Source organism: Plectropomus leopardus, chromosome 21, assembly GCF_008729295.1.
Source record: "Plectropomus leopardus isolate mb chromosome 21, YSFRI_Pleo_2.0, whole genome shotgun sequence".
Classification (NCBI taxonomy): Eukaryota; Metazoa; Chordata; class Actinopteri; order Perciformes; family Serranidae; genus Plectropomus; species Plectropomus leopardus.
Genome location: NC_056483.1, coordinates 14112963 through 14128514, shown reverse-complemented (window position 1 = coordinate 14128514; position 15552 = coordinate 14112963). Strand labels below are relative to the sequence as shown.

Sequence of the window (15552 nt, the reverse complement as noted above, 5' to 3'; positions counted from 1 at the left end):
GATCAAACCACAGAACTTTGATGTATTCAGGATTTGAGCTGGTAGTCAAATTTCAACAAGAAACCCAGTGATGTCTTAACTGCTATGTGCTGAAATAGTGTATTCACTTTGAGGCGGATAACAGTGTTTACTTGCATTGCACTACTAATCCCAGGTCCTTTTTTTTGAATGTTGAAACTCGATAGTGGCAATGATTTTTTTTACTCCTCTTTTGGTTAAGAAACCTGTCATCTGCACAGAATATTGACACAATAAACAATTAATTCTGTCACTTCCTGCTTTCCATGATTACTTAAATTATGTTTCAAATTATTAAAGGCAGACAGGCAATTAAGTTGTTTTCATTTGTATATTTCTGTGTGCCTGTTGTCATGCAATATATTAAGTACTAAATAGTTATTTATTGCATCCGAAAATAATTGCTTCCTGTTAAAGTGACCAGTAATTACTGCTGCGCTGCACCGACACATTCAATCAAATGCTATAATGCTCAACGAAAACACCCATATTGTTTGGTCAGTTATTGTCAATTTGTATGAGCAATTACATCTCATCTCTGTGATTACGTGTCAACGTTTGGACATGCTTCTCTTTTTCTTGTCCACACTTTTTACTCAACAGTGACATTTCAGATTCATCCATTTTGAAAAGGTTTTCTAAAGGCAACATTATGGATGTGAGAAACAATGTTAGCATGACAAAGGGCCAAAACAGAGAGAAAAAGATATGTATTTTAAGTCAAGCTATATTCAATCAACTGGAACATTTACACTCACCACTGGGTATAATAATAATTAGGAAGTAGTAAGTTAGTAAGTATATGTGTTCATTTTTTCACCTGAATTTGAAGGAGCCTTGTTATGCTAATGCATGTGTGGCCATTGGAATCGTGCAGCATACAATCTGAATTTATATCACACGTTTTAAGATACAGAAGTTTTTCTTTGCATTGTAAGTGGGATATTGATGCCTTGCTACATAAATCCAGATTATAGACTGTATATAAAGACGATGATGTGTATTCACTTCCCTCCACTGCGCAAAAATAAGGCCAAAATATCCTGGATATGAGCGCTGCCATCTTGCACTCGTGGCGTTGTTTTGTTTAATTCAAAATTCTGCAGTTTAAGGATATTCAAATGGGTGCTGTCACAATTCTGTGTGATAACTCTGTAGGGAAAGAGAGAAAGCAAGAAAACACAGCTGGTACTGGTGTATCAATACTGTTGAAAATGAGCATTGAAACCTTTTTAAATATTCCATATAGATAAGTATCCATAAATCAATATTTTGACAAAAATAATTCTGCTCCAATCTTTCCATCAGAAATATTCTGTAGGCTTCACTTTCTGATCTTCAATATCAGATGAGTAGTCAGCATATTAACCATAGTCTCAGTGGCAGTCAGAGGCATTTACTGTGCTAGTAGGATTATCTAAATGTCTCACACATGAGACAGATGTTTAGCAGCCAGTTTGACAAATATCAAATATGTATCTATATCAACAAAACCAGACATAAATTAGAATCTATCTAATTTATGCACGCTTGTATTTTAGAAGGAAGTAATGTGGCAGTGGGTAGTGTGTATGTGTTTTTGACCTTTATGTACACACAAACATATAATTATCTTTCTGTAAAGGGCATCACATCTTGTAAATGTTTCAAATGAGTCTCTCTATCATCCTTTCTCCAGGTGTATGCCCAATCACTGTGAACACGGCGGACGGTGTAAACAGACTTGGGACAGTTTCAGCTGTACCTGTGATGGAACAGGATACACTGGAGCCACCTGCCACACATGTGAGTACATGAATGTGTGTAAATGCAGTTGTGTGTTTTTTTCCCTTACTGAAACACCAATGTATTCTGTTCCCTCTGAGTTTGTTTGATTTTGCCTCTGTTCGCCTTTGAGTGATTAAGCTGTTTCTCCTTCCAAAGCCACAATCCTCAGCAGAGGGACAGATGAACTTTTGAAGTGTTTAGAGGCCAGGCTTTCTGATTGCGCTGTTTTGTTCTGGACTGAGAAAAGGCAACTCGACCAAAAGCACCAGCACACAAAGAGAACAGAGTCAGAAAAAGAGCAAAAGCTAAAGAGGTTTTTCTTTAAAGGCTTAAAATTTTGAGAATGCCATCCCTCCTCCCAAGTGCCACAAATATTGTTCTCTTTTAAGAGAGGATGAGAGGGAAAAGTTTTGGCAATATTGTGTATGTTTGACATAAAGCAACAGATTTAATATGAATGGAGTGTGGGAGTATTAGATAGAAGAATAGAGCAAGTGGAAAAGACTTTGTGTAGGATATATAACATCACAGAGGGACAGAGGACTTTGAATAACATCAGAAAGAAAATAAAGCATAAACAATAAAAAGAAAAAGAAAAAAAATAACAAACACAAGAAGTGTAGTGAGATATGTTTTTGCATGACCCCATATTTTTCTGTCCATGTGTTCCTAACAATTTATGGAGGACTAATTCACTAATAAGAGATAGTTAAGGCCATGGCAGTAACCTTGAGACGGTGGGTCAAATCAAGGGACCAGCCACGAAAATGTGGGTTAGAAGGTTGGATGAATAATACATTTTGCTCAAAATCTTGTGTTTTATGAGCTACCAAACTACACTTGAAGTGTTAATAGAGTATAAGTTAATTATTAAAATAGTGGATCACATTTGAAAGATATTTGGTATTTGATTAATCTTTCATTAGTCAAAATTGTCAAAGAATTTGCCAGTTCCATATTCTCGTATATAAGAATATTTGTTATTTTCTCTTAGGTTTTTTTTTGCTGTAAATATTATATCCTTGGGTGGTGTACTGTTGTTCAGACAACCAAGATGTAGACAACACCTTTGACTCTGGGAAATTTTTATAGGCACTATCTGCTTACATGTCAAATTGCTAATGGCCAGTAAATGTAAAAAATATAGTATCAACATATTAATCAATAGTGAAAATAATTGTCAATTAAAAAAAATAGCTTTGCTTGCATGGTGCCCAGTTATAAGCTATGAGCTGCAGATATATCTGCTCAAAGTACTTACATTTTGTTTTAGCTTCATGTCCAACACTATTTTGACTGTAGTTCAGTTCTGGTGACAGCAGAATACGGCAGCTTGGTCAGTGGCCAATGGTGTCTGGTTCCGACGCACAAGCCCCCCTTTTAGCGTCTGTATAAGATGTATTATGCTTTCAACAAGCTCCAATATAAACCAGTCCGCAGCATGACATAGTATAGAGGGTGAGAAAGTCAGTAAAGGGAGGCAGGATGGTGGATTAGTCAAACAAACACAAGACTTTTACCCAGGAGACAAGGTTTCCTGTCCTGTGTGAAAACAAAAATGTGGTGTTGAGGTTTTTTTCTTTTTCTTTTTTAAATCGGGTCACAGAGTTAACCCATAGAACCTGAGTTCTGTACAGATTCTTGTGAGATGGTTCAGCAGGGTCAGTTCTTCCAAACACAGATTTTGTTGAGAAACATGCACTCTAATGAGGCAACTGTTTTCCTAAACTCCTGGATGAACAGAGGAATATCAAGATAAAATGACCAATGATTAAATAGTCCCCTAAAAATATAAAGACAACAAAAAAGGATTGAAGAAAGGACAGAAAGAATAGACATGCAAAACAGAAAACATTTTTTTCCCTCTTCTTTAAACTCTGTATAAATCCCGTGAACAGTCTTGCCTCAATGAGGAAGTTTCTCTCCAAGTCGTACTGTCACATTTCTCTTTGAAATGTAATTCTTCCTACCCTCCCCTCTCTGTCTGTCTCTGTGTAGATCAACACAAACATAACATCAATATGTTGTCAGATAGATTGCTAGAGTGTGTGGGACAAGACACCACTTCTTGACAGCTGCTGAATAGAGACTGGCAACCACATGAAATTGCCTTCTAGAAGGAGGGGAAAAGGAAAATAACCTCGGACATTGATGTGCTATTTTAGATCCATCCCAGAAAATTCTACAATTTAATTAATTTGGTCCATTGTTTTTATATATATATATAAATATATATATAATATATATATATATATATACACACAGTATATATATATGTGTGTGTGTGTGTGTGTGTGTGTGTGTGTGTGTGTGTGTGTGTGTGGATATGAAGGCTGTCTTTGCAAATATGTATCATCTTTATTGACATGTTGTTGTCACTGTGGGCAGCATATGGAAGTTGTTTAATCATATGACTCATACTGTGATTCCTAACATGATCCAAGATGTCCAAAAATAGCTTTAAGCAGATCACTGTAAGGACCTTTTCTCTAGCGTCTTTGAAAATGAAAATGACTGCTATACATATCTCTTTCATATTTACAAGAGGATCAACTCATCTGATTTTAGATTAAGACATTGCCCTAAAGGAATACTCCCACCCCCCCCCCCCCCCCCCCCCCCCCCCCCCCCCCAAATGATGATCATTTGTATATCAGTTACTCCCTCCATGTCACATTTAAATCTTAAAAAAAACTTGTTTTTTTGCATGCCTTCCCAGTGACCTAGGAATACAAAAATGGAGAAAATTCTTTATTATTTGAAGTCATAGGGGTTGGCATTTAACCACAGCGAAACTGTTTCAAAATATTAATTTAAAACCTCTCACACAACTCGTGTAGTAAAATCCAAGTCTCATCATATTATCAGTACTTCCCAAACACATGCATTTATATGTAAATACTTAAGGCATAAGCAGTCTCACACACGTGCAAATAGCACTGCAGCGTTGTTTATGCAGAGGTGTTTTAAATAGTACATTTTTAGCAAAAATGCATTGTAACATACCTGGATAAACGGGTGTTGGATTATACTGCACTAGTTGTGTGAGGGTTTGTAAACAAATGTGTTAATCTAGTTTTGCTGTTTTTGAATGCAGATCCCCTTCACTTCAACAGATCAAGAATTTTCTGTTTTTGGATTATTAATTCACTGTGAAGAAAAGTTTTTTTTAAGAATTCAACATAACACAGATTGAGTAATTGATATTAAAAATAATAACTTGGAGGTTGGAATACACACAGCTATGCTCAGGCCAGCCTTTACATTTTTTACCCCCAAATAAAGAATTTGTGTAGACTTTAAAAACACTTTTGTTCATTTTCATTTTGCACAGGTTGGTCAGAGTCATTGAACCTTTAACCCCGTAAAACAATATAATAAACAATATTTATTTGTCACTCAGCATCACAGTATCAGCAACAGTGGAATTTTTGTATTGTTTCCTCCCCCAACCTCTCCTTATTTTTTTCGTGATGTTGCCCCACCCCCAGCCATCTACGAGCCCTCATGTGAGGCCTATAAGCATCTTGGCAGATCCTCTGACACCTACTGGATTGACCCTGATGGCAGCGGACCCCTAGGACCCTTCAAAGTCAATTGCAACATGACAGGTGTGTGTGTGTGTGTGTGAGGGCTTGAAATCACAGTCCTTTGTGTGTGCTATCATCTGTGATACGTTGTGCATGTGCGTGTGCATGTGCGTGTGTGCACGCTTCTCTACTCTGGCCCCAGTGACCTGTGAGGGAAGACAACTCTCCGGCCCGCCACATTCTTAACCTCAGACAGCAGCACTCTTAACCTGCTATACCTGGGGTTTCCATGGCAACACGGTCACTGCTACTGACATTTAACTCTGAAGGAGCAGCCACGACAAACACACACAGATATACATACACACCAACCACAAACACATAAGAAACAAACCTGTTATGCAAACCTGAGGGTGCTCCAACAGTCTGAGTGACACTTCTGTCAATCACACACACACACATACCCACACACACCTCACTAACTCGACACACACACACGCACACAGAGTGGAATAAGTAGATAGTGTGGAACAGCAGAGCACGCAGGCAGAGCAAAGGCGAGACTTTTAATGAAATGTCACTGCACTCCGCTGGCTAGCCCCTTAGTCACGCTGAATAGCACACTCACACATCCCTCGGAAAATGTTAAGAGTTTCTCTTTCTCCCACTCGTACACACACACATACCTCCGAGACCTGAAATGCACGCACACATTCCCTGACTGACAGTGTGAATGAACAGGGAGATGTCTGAGTGACTGGCTCATGCTATAACAGCACAGAAGTGTCTATTAAACCCTGGAGTCTCATAGCTGTAACTTAGATTACACAGAAAGAACCTCACTGCCATGACAGTCAAACTGCATCTCTCTTTTTGTGTGTGTGTGTGTGTGTGTGTTTGTGTGTGTGTGTGTTTGTTTGTGTTTGTGTTTGTGTTTAATCTGTGTGTAACACATTATTTCCTACATCTAACTGTTTTATTCTCACAGATAGAGAATAGCTGTTTACATGTTAACATGTTTGTGTGTATATAGAAGACAAAGTGTGGACAACTGTTATGAACAACCTGCCACCCAAAACTGCAGTGACCGGCTCCAGTAGAGAGAGACGCACCGTCTTACAGGTCAACTACAGTGCCTCTATGGACCAGGTAACACACACAAACCCACAATTGCATACATTATACACAGAAAGTTCTGTGTTGCAGCCCGCGTTTGTTTCCAACCCATGGCCCTTTGCTGCCATCCCAATTTTGAATTGTGCAGGCTTTTTCTCCAACACTACACTGTGCCAATATTTTGTACTGTCAGGGTTGCATTCTCAGTTGTGAGCTGATCAAAAGCTCCTCTGTTTTTTCTCACCCAAAACACACTAGAAACAATCACCCTTTTATGGACTCCTACAAGTCACTCACAGTGATACACAAAGAACAGCAGCACTCATGTGTGACTGTTTGTCAACTCAGTGAGTTAAAGGTAACCAGGTACAAAACAAAGTTTTGTCATTAAGTCATTATTTGTTGTCACTTCTTTTTTGAATTTTATTTCTACTTTTGAAACACCAAGAGAGCTGTGCACTGAGTTGTTTGTTAAGTTTGCCCAGTGCCTACCGGGTGTTTTTGAGAATCTAATGAAACTTGATTGCCTGGTTTCCATAATTTCTAAATCAATAAAGGCAAAGACTGACCAGAAGTTGGTAACCTGACCTGGTGGTAACATTTATGCTGTGCCTGCTTTTACAAACCTACACCATGAGCACCGTCATATACTCTACAGCTATTGACTGCAATGTGAAACAGTTGAATGATACCTTAAAATTTAACCCTCAACTGATTCAGTCCTAATTCTTTCAAATGCACAATGCTAATTTAACCTGTTTCTTCTCATTTCTCTACCGTTTGCTGCAAACAACTTATCACGCAGCAGTTCGGCCAGGTTTTCTGTCATGTGCTGCTCATGCACGCAGTGTGTTCCAGGCATGAGAAAGAACCAGAGCCAGTTGCTTGCTGCTCCTCCTGAAACACCATTAACGGTTGCACTGCAGTGTGATATGGTTGGCAGTTTGTAGTTCAGTAGAAAGAAAATTGTGCTGACATAAAACTGCTCATAACAAGGTCTGTGGATTATCTCAAGTAACCAGGTCATGATTTCTGGAAAGAGACACTGCTACTGAATTTTTCACGTGGATTTTTTTGGTGCTTTGAGTACTACAAGCCGAGAGCCATCTAGTTCCATTATGCTGGAGAGAAGGCCGATATCTCAAACGCTCGGCAACTCACACCAAAGCAATCTAGACTGACAAATAACAGTACATGTTATAGAAAAAACATATAGCCCATTTTTGATTTTGGGTTGAATTGTCCCTTTAATTTTCTGGTTAGTGGTTCTACATGTCGCATGAAGTCAAAAAGCCAGCTTTTTCTAGTCAGTTATTTGCCTCTGTCATCCAAAAGAACAGAGTGAGTGGGAACTTTACAGATTTCAACGCTCTGATGAGGAGTGACATCTACCTGCAATTTATACGAGACCACTGTGTTCCATGAGATGACAGGGTTTGAGTAGCATATCCTTCCTGTAATTATGTTCCCCCCCTAATTTGTATGGATCACTTGTTCCATTTTCAGCTTCTCTAAATCACAGGAAGCTGAATTAAAACACTGCATTTTGTTTCATTTTGCAGCTCAATAATTAGTTTAAATTCCCATCCAGCTGAATAAGGAAAAATGAAAATATATATCTGTACTTGTGTTTTCAGGTGACAGCCATCACCACCAGTGCAGAATACTGTGAGCAGCAAATCGCCTACAGCTGTCGCATGTCCAGACTGCTCAACACTCCAGGTAAGGGCTGAGGATGGCATCTTAATTTACCACTGACTCAAATACAAGTACACAGCATGGAGACAGACAGGATGTTCTATTCGTCTCATAGTCAGAATTTGATGGGGAAGTCATGTTAACAACATATCTTTCCCCATGTCTTTCTGCCTGGAAATACAACAGAGACAATACAAATTAAACAGGGTTCATATGGTCAAGGAAAAAACAGGAAATGTCCAATTTGAAATGAGCCATAGCAAGGCCTTGAAAGGCTTTGAGGGAAATGAAAAATCAGGAAAATAATTAAAGCAAATATCTAAAATATATGTGGTTCACTTGAGGACAGTCAAGAAAATCTTACTGTTTTAGTCAAGTAATTTAACAAAAAAGCAGAATCACTCGTTATTAATGTTGCATTACATATGTTCTCTACGGGAGGTAATGTCATGTCAACACCAACCTGAGTTGCAGCATGTTTACTAGAGAAAAGTAAATTTGCACAAGCGAAAGTGCAAATTTATTACTATTTGGCTTCCCATAGACAAGTGTAAGGCATGGCTTGAACTGGGATGTGCAAAACATTTGACACTGTGACATTTCAAACATGCGTGAGGCAGCACCATTTAAGTGCTAAATGATCGAAGCACCAGGCTGCTGCTGCACATAAATCAGCTCTTTCTCTCACTTCGTCACCCCGCCTACCAGCTTCTTTTTCATCTGCCACCAAGCAAACAACATTTTTGATGCTGTATCCAAACACAAACCCTTAACTGCACTGTGGACACTTACGGTGGTTAATTCGCACTGTTCCTACATGATGTGTTGGGCCAGATTGTCCCAGGTGCTCATACATGTGGACAATTGGGCTGAACCAATATTTCTAGGCTCAACAGAGGCTATGTGATGACACCGTGGAAAAGTCTAAATGCATTTGCATTTGAGTTTATGGACCATTCATCATCTGGATATCGTTGAGAAAAATAAGTACCTGCTCTCAGAGATAAGAATCATGAATCTTGTTAAGATCTCAATGGACAGGCTGGATGTGAATTGGAAAGAAGTAGTGTTAGTCTGCACAAAGATAGTTCTCAGGTTGATTTACAGCAGAAGCCACCCTGAACCAACTCTTCCAAAAACATTTCACAGAGGCAGAGATGGACTGTAAGTGACTCAGCTGCTTTTCAGGTTGCTGTCAGGGACTTTTTCCCCAAAACAGCTAAAGTTTGTATGAGACAACTGGGACAAAACCATCATTTTCCAGAGTGTGGGATATGGCGAAGGTTCTGCTTGTCCTAGCTCATGCACAGGCCAGTTTAGAGGGAGCATTTTCCACCAACAGATAATTGACAGTGGAAAGTAAGAAGTTTTGTCGAACTGCAAAAGAAAAGAAGGCATCTCTGCTGGCCATTGAAAAGCAATTTGATGAGAAGCTTGCAGAAATGAGCAGGTAAACTGTGTGTGGGTGGTTTTCGAGGAATGTCTTTTGTTCATGCTCCATTAGTTTAATAGTAAACAGGAAAGATAGTCAAAATCCGCAAGAGACAGTTAGTTTGTACCTGGCATTGCTGCATCCTAAAGTTCTTTTAACATCTGTCAAAGTTACTGGTTGATGTATTTATTTATTTAGAACTGATTTTCCAATCATTATTCCTTCCTCTCATTTGTATTGTGTTCATACCCAAATTTCTTTCCAGGTTTCTTTCCAAACAATCCAAAGCACATAGAATAAAAACATTAAAGGCAAACAGGCAAAAGCACATGTAGCATAAAACAATGAAAACAATAGAACAACAGTAAAACAAACAAACAAATAAAATGTATTTAAAAGAAACTTAATTAAAAGCATTGGCGAACAAATAGCTCTTTAGCTTGGATTAGAATTTATACTTATTTAAGGCAGCATGATGGAATACCATTGTTCCAACCCTATGTTGGTTTTTCTGCTAATTTGTCACCCATCTGTGTGTTTGAACTGTTGCTTTCAGCCTGTCTCTACCTAGCTCTACGGTTGATAGGACTGAAACAGACCATTGGAAATGAGTTGTGGCCTGGCTGTGCTCAGTCTGAGTAGATTAACATGGATTACATTCATTTGCATTAGATTTGTTTGGACTCAGTCACTTTGGCTGTAATGTGCTTGAGCGAGGCCTGGTAAGGTTTTCTGTCAGTTTGGCTTGGATTAGTTGGTCTGGCTTGTGAATGGTTGAGTTGTGTGTAAGGTTTGCCCTGGATTGGACCTATTTGGTTGGTGTTAGGGTTGGGTTTAGTGGAGTTTCAGCAGGGTTTGGAATAGCTTTTTATGCAGTTGAGAAGAGTTAGAGAGGAGGGCTCGCAGCTGTGTTTTACTCTTGTTTTGCTCAGTCAGTGTCAAAGCTTGGTATTTAATCTAATATCTTGTTTGAGGAAGACATCTCTGTGTGTGTGTGTGTGTGTGTGCGCGTGCGCGTGTGTGCGTGTGTGTGAGAAAGAGAGAGAGGAGGGGTTGTGTTGGCCAGAGGAAAGAAAGTAAAAAGGCAGAAAACGGTTCTGACAATGACGGCAAGCTTGTTATTCTCATAGTGAAAAACACAGCACTGTGAATAATAATATGCACAGGCGCACGCACAGTGCACACACACATACACACACCAAGATCCACCTCCGGATAGCTTCATAAAGACAAGACACTCCTGGCAATTAGAGTGAGTGAGAGGAGATAGAAAGAGTGTGACGGAGGGGGAGAGGATTTCAGGTTTGTTAGATGTATGCCTGCGTATGTGTGTGTTTGTGTATGTGTGTTTGTCCATGGTCCTTGATTGACTGAGTAGGAATAAAGCAATAGGTGGTTAGTAATAGCCGGGTATTAGTGCAGCCAACCAAAACTTTGCCATTAACTTCCAATGCACTAAGAAAAGACGCCTACGCCTCCGAACGCAGTGTGCACACACACACACACACACACACACACAAATACACACACCTTATTAATACACTCTTTTTTTACACTCAAGCTTAAAATGCTGTTGTGTGAACACACACACATTGAACCCCCCTCCCTCAACCACACACACAGTCAGTCACTCAGTCAGTCAGTCCTTCAAGTTTACTCCTAATTCACTACCTTGCAAGTTAGGGAAATCCAATTACCAGTCTAGAATGACTGAGAAAGTAGGACCGGGAAAAATCATTTACCCCAAAATATGCTTCATAAATTAGCTGTCAGCTTTCATCAAATTACACTGTCAACAGCATTTTTTTCTGTGAACCACAGACACACTCATATACGCATGGCTACACAGACACACTCTTGCTACTCTTCTCCTTCCACTTCCACTATTTTTTTCTTTTAAATTCATCTAGATCTCATCTATTACACTAGTGCTGGCATTTTACAGCTAAACGAACCGTTAAATGGGAATTATATTCTGCCACCAGTGACACCCCTAATTTGGAACTTGGGCAGTAATTGTCCTAATTGTCTGACCTCTTTTACGTATTCTGGCCCTTTAGTGTTTTTTATTACCTCCTTTCAGTCAGACTGGTCCTGCACCTGCAAACACACACACGCGCGCGTGCACACGGACACACACACACACACACACACACACACACAACTCGTCTCTGTCCAACATTTGCAGGATGAGTAGGTAAAATAATGGGAGAGCGTGATGCTGATGCATGCAGCAACACACACACAAAGACAACTTGAAGAGGCGCACAAACTCAGGCAATATTTCCCTTCTCTCTCCCTCCTCCTCCCCTACGTTTCTATCTCATCTCTTCCTCTCTCCACTGGTCCCCATCATCTTCTGCATCCACATTTATCAATTTATACCCATCTTTCTCCCCTCTTAGTCCACACTTACCACCCCCAACCCCCCTTTGTTTTTCCTCTCATCCCATCTACCATCTCAAGTCTCAGTTTTGCCTCTCCCATTCTTCACCTCCAATTTTGCCTCACATTATTTTCCTCCTTACACTTAAAATCCTCCCTTTCCTCCACCCCATCTCTCTGCCCCTGTCTTCTCACTCACTCTGTTGAACACTTCTTCCATTAGTGTTGAAATAACAGCTTTTAGAAGAGAATTAGCTCCCTTCACTAATGATTTAGAATCATCCCTTTAAGCGTAAACAACCTGTAAACAACCAGTGGCACAAGGCTTGCACAAACAAGCTCCTGAGAAGATGCAGATGCAGATAAAAACACACAGCTATCGTTCTCTGACACACATACTCACAGCCAAAGAGGAATTAGGATGAAGTGTATGCTTAGGGTTTGTACTTCGACAGAAGACAGTCGCCTTGAAAAGTTAAGAATGTCCAGTGTAAAAAAAACTAAGTGATTTTATTCATTCTTTGAGTTTCCTTGTCACTGTTGCTCCTTATTCCCTTTTGAAACTACATTATGTTTTTTATATACCTGACATCCTGTTTCCATCCGTGTGGCTGGGCATCATACAATCAGTGTTCTGCACTTGACCCACATGTATAGAAGTTGGTGGTCTTCAAACAACTGCTTGAAATGACCCATTACAACTCTCAGCAACTCTTCCAAAATTTTCCATTTTGTTGCACTGGAACGTGGTTTTACATCAAAATAACTACTTTGTTAAGATAAGGGGACCTTGATCATCGTAGTTACAGCAATAACCACTTGGGAATACCATAGTAATGATTCAAAGAAGAAAATACGGACTGTTGGTGGGTAACAGGAAATGAACAGTGGTCTCTGGTGTTGATGTCGTGGTACATCAGTAGGTGTAGGATCATTCAATATGGAACAAATTCCTATGAATACTGGAATGAATTCAAGCAATGCTTCTGATAAACTGAAGTTCTATTGAAATAAATAATCATACTGTGGTACACAGATACCTGCTTTTGATCACTGAAACTGCGGTGGAGCCACAAACAACCAAAACCAACAAACTTAAACATATGTGTTTGTTTATTGAACAGAACGACTAAAACTCCGATTCCCATTTTCTGTTTTGCTTATGAAAAAACGTGTTGTTTCTCTCTTTATTTGTCAGACTTGCCTGAAGCAGTTCATAGAATCATTTATAGAATCCAGGCTAATGAAGAGAGAAATGTTTCCATCAAATAAATGAGCTCATTACTCCAGTGAAATGCTCTTCAGTAAGACATGTGTTTAATATTTGCACAGTTTAGAGGCGCCGCTGACACACACATAATACGTTTTCTGCTAAGGAAGCTTTAGCTGAAACATTGGCCAATTGGGAACAGGGTGTTTATGACTACTAGAATTATAAAGTTATTCCTTTTGACCATTTTGCATTTGGTGGACAGTGGCTTGTAACATATGTCTGTATACCCAAATAATTGGCAGCAATATAATATGTGTAATAAAGCCTTTTATAATAAAGGAAGAACATAAATTCCTCAGTAAAATATCTTGTAAATGATAACATTAGACATAAAGGTTTAACTTACTGACAGACTGTAGCATTACCAAGCCAAACTATTTTTGTCTAATGTAACTGTGTCATCCAATCATGAATCAGTCCAAATTAATTTGTTCTTGTGTGCAAAGTAACACTGAGAGCAAAATTCTAATCGTAGCTAATCGTAACATTTTGAGATAATAGCCTGACAACCCTAAAAGGAGACTGCAGATAATGCTGCAGCCAGTTTCCCTCTGCTAAGTAAAGCTTTCACTTGCTGTCAGCAAAACAACACCCAGTTAATCCGGGGTGATGTCATAAAGTTGAAATTATCAATTTAATTTTTGTCCAGTCATGTCAAAAGTTATTATGATAGTGGTAAATGCTGTCCTTATAAAGTGCTATTATTTCAGGATTTTATCACATTAATGACTTTTGTTATGTTTGCATATTTATTGGCTGCTAAAATGTTACAGGCCACTAAAAAGAGGGTACATGTAAGCAATAAGGCAGTAAGCAATATACAGTAGATAGGTGGAAACAGGAAAGAAAAAGAGTTTACAGAGTGAGGATGATAAAATGGAGAAAGCTGAAAAGAGAGAAAGTGGAACAGAGGGAGTAATTGGAACTCTTGTTCTCTAATCTGTCAAAACACTTCAGTCACAGGTTGAGCAAAAGGACTGTGCTGTGGCCAACAATAGACTGCTGATCTTGATCTCAGGGTGTACAGTAGGGCACTAAAATAATAGACTTGGGACGAGTTAGGGTTGGGTGATATGACAGCATGTGCAATTGTTGAAAAGTGTCTACCAGCAAAGATTTGGCTATAACCTTCTGCCATGGGAGTTAATTTAACACTCGAAATTATTGTTCTCAAGAGCCTTAAAGACACCCAATTTTGAAATGTTTTTAGTTTAACGTTTTTTTTTACCTTTTATTTTCAATTGAAATGTTGTAACACATAAGGCAGCTATTATTTTGTTCTTATGTTAGTTTCAATAAATGACAGTTATTTTTAAAATTATTTTAAACCATTTCTTAACTGAATTTATTTACAATTACTGTATCCTGATATATATGGCAATGTAAGGCAGCTTTATTTGTATAGTACAACATGGCAATTCATAGTGCTTTACAAAGCAATAAAATATATGACACGTGAAAGGATAGACATTTGCAATAAAAAAGTGACAGTGCAGGTAAAGGTATAAGAGGTCTGATTGAGTAGTAAGTGATTTAATTTTTTTTTTAAAGTCACCACTAAAATAGCAAAAGCACAGACAAGAGATGCAAAGGTAAAATGATTAATGTTTTAAAACCAAGTTTTAAAAAAGGTTTGCTGTCGTAACAGGATGGAATTGGCAATATATAAAAAGTCATACTGATTTATATACAGTGATATAAAATGATATCCCATGATAGAGGAACCATATCACCCACCCACAAGTGAATATATATTCACGTTGAGTTCACCTTTATTTTTTATGTGTTGTGCATTGAAAATGCATTGAAACCTTGTGCTTAGCAGCACCCTCTGCCTGAAACATCTCCAGATGAAAAAACAGACATATTACAGAGAATATACAGCGATAACAGACAGCCAATAATGATTTCTTTTGTCTTATGGGCATTTAGAGAGAGTTGTCCTGGCACCATATACCTTCCGCTTCTCTCCTATAAGATTTTTCTTCACTGTCACTTGTTAAACCAATCGCTGTGGTGTTATCTGCAAATGTTATGATGCTGTTAACTGGCTAAACAACTCTAAAGGCTTCATTTATTGGCTTCATTAGGTTTTTGTCTGCATTGTTTTGATGAATATACACTGGTCACAGGGTGTGATGTTTTACGATAACGTGGCTCATGAATTCTGGTGTAGAAGACTCTCACCCATAACAACCGCGAACAAAAACGCAGGTCATGAATTGGTCTTTGGTGTAAAATACATACGAGAACCAAAGGGGAAGAGAGAATGATGGACACAGGAGGAGAGGGAAGAAACGGGGGTGGCCAGAGATGTGAGATGAGCGTGTTTC

At 38.8% G+C, this 15552-nt stretch overlaps 1 protein-coding gene across 1 annotated transcript in view; it reads left to right on the top strand.

Moving 5' to 3' along the window:
• cntnap2a (contactin associated protein 2a) overlaps positions 1 to 15552 on the top strand; it is a 373307-nt gene that overhangs the window by 239606 nt on the left and 118149 nt on the right. The window contains exons 12-15 of the mRNA XM_042510367.1: positions 1697 to 1803; positions 5277 to 5396; positions 6349 to 6464; positions 8069 to 8153. Coding sequence (XP_042366301.1) covers positions 1697 to 1803; positions 5277 to 5396; positions 6349 to 6464; positions 8069 to 8153 — 428 coding nt within the window. The remainder of the gene's footprint in view (positions 1 to 1696; positions 1804 to 5276; positions 5397 to 6348; positions 6465 to 8068; positions 8154 to 15552) is intronic.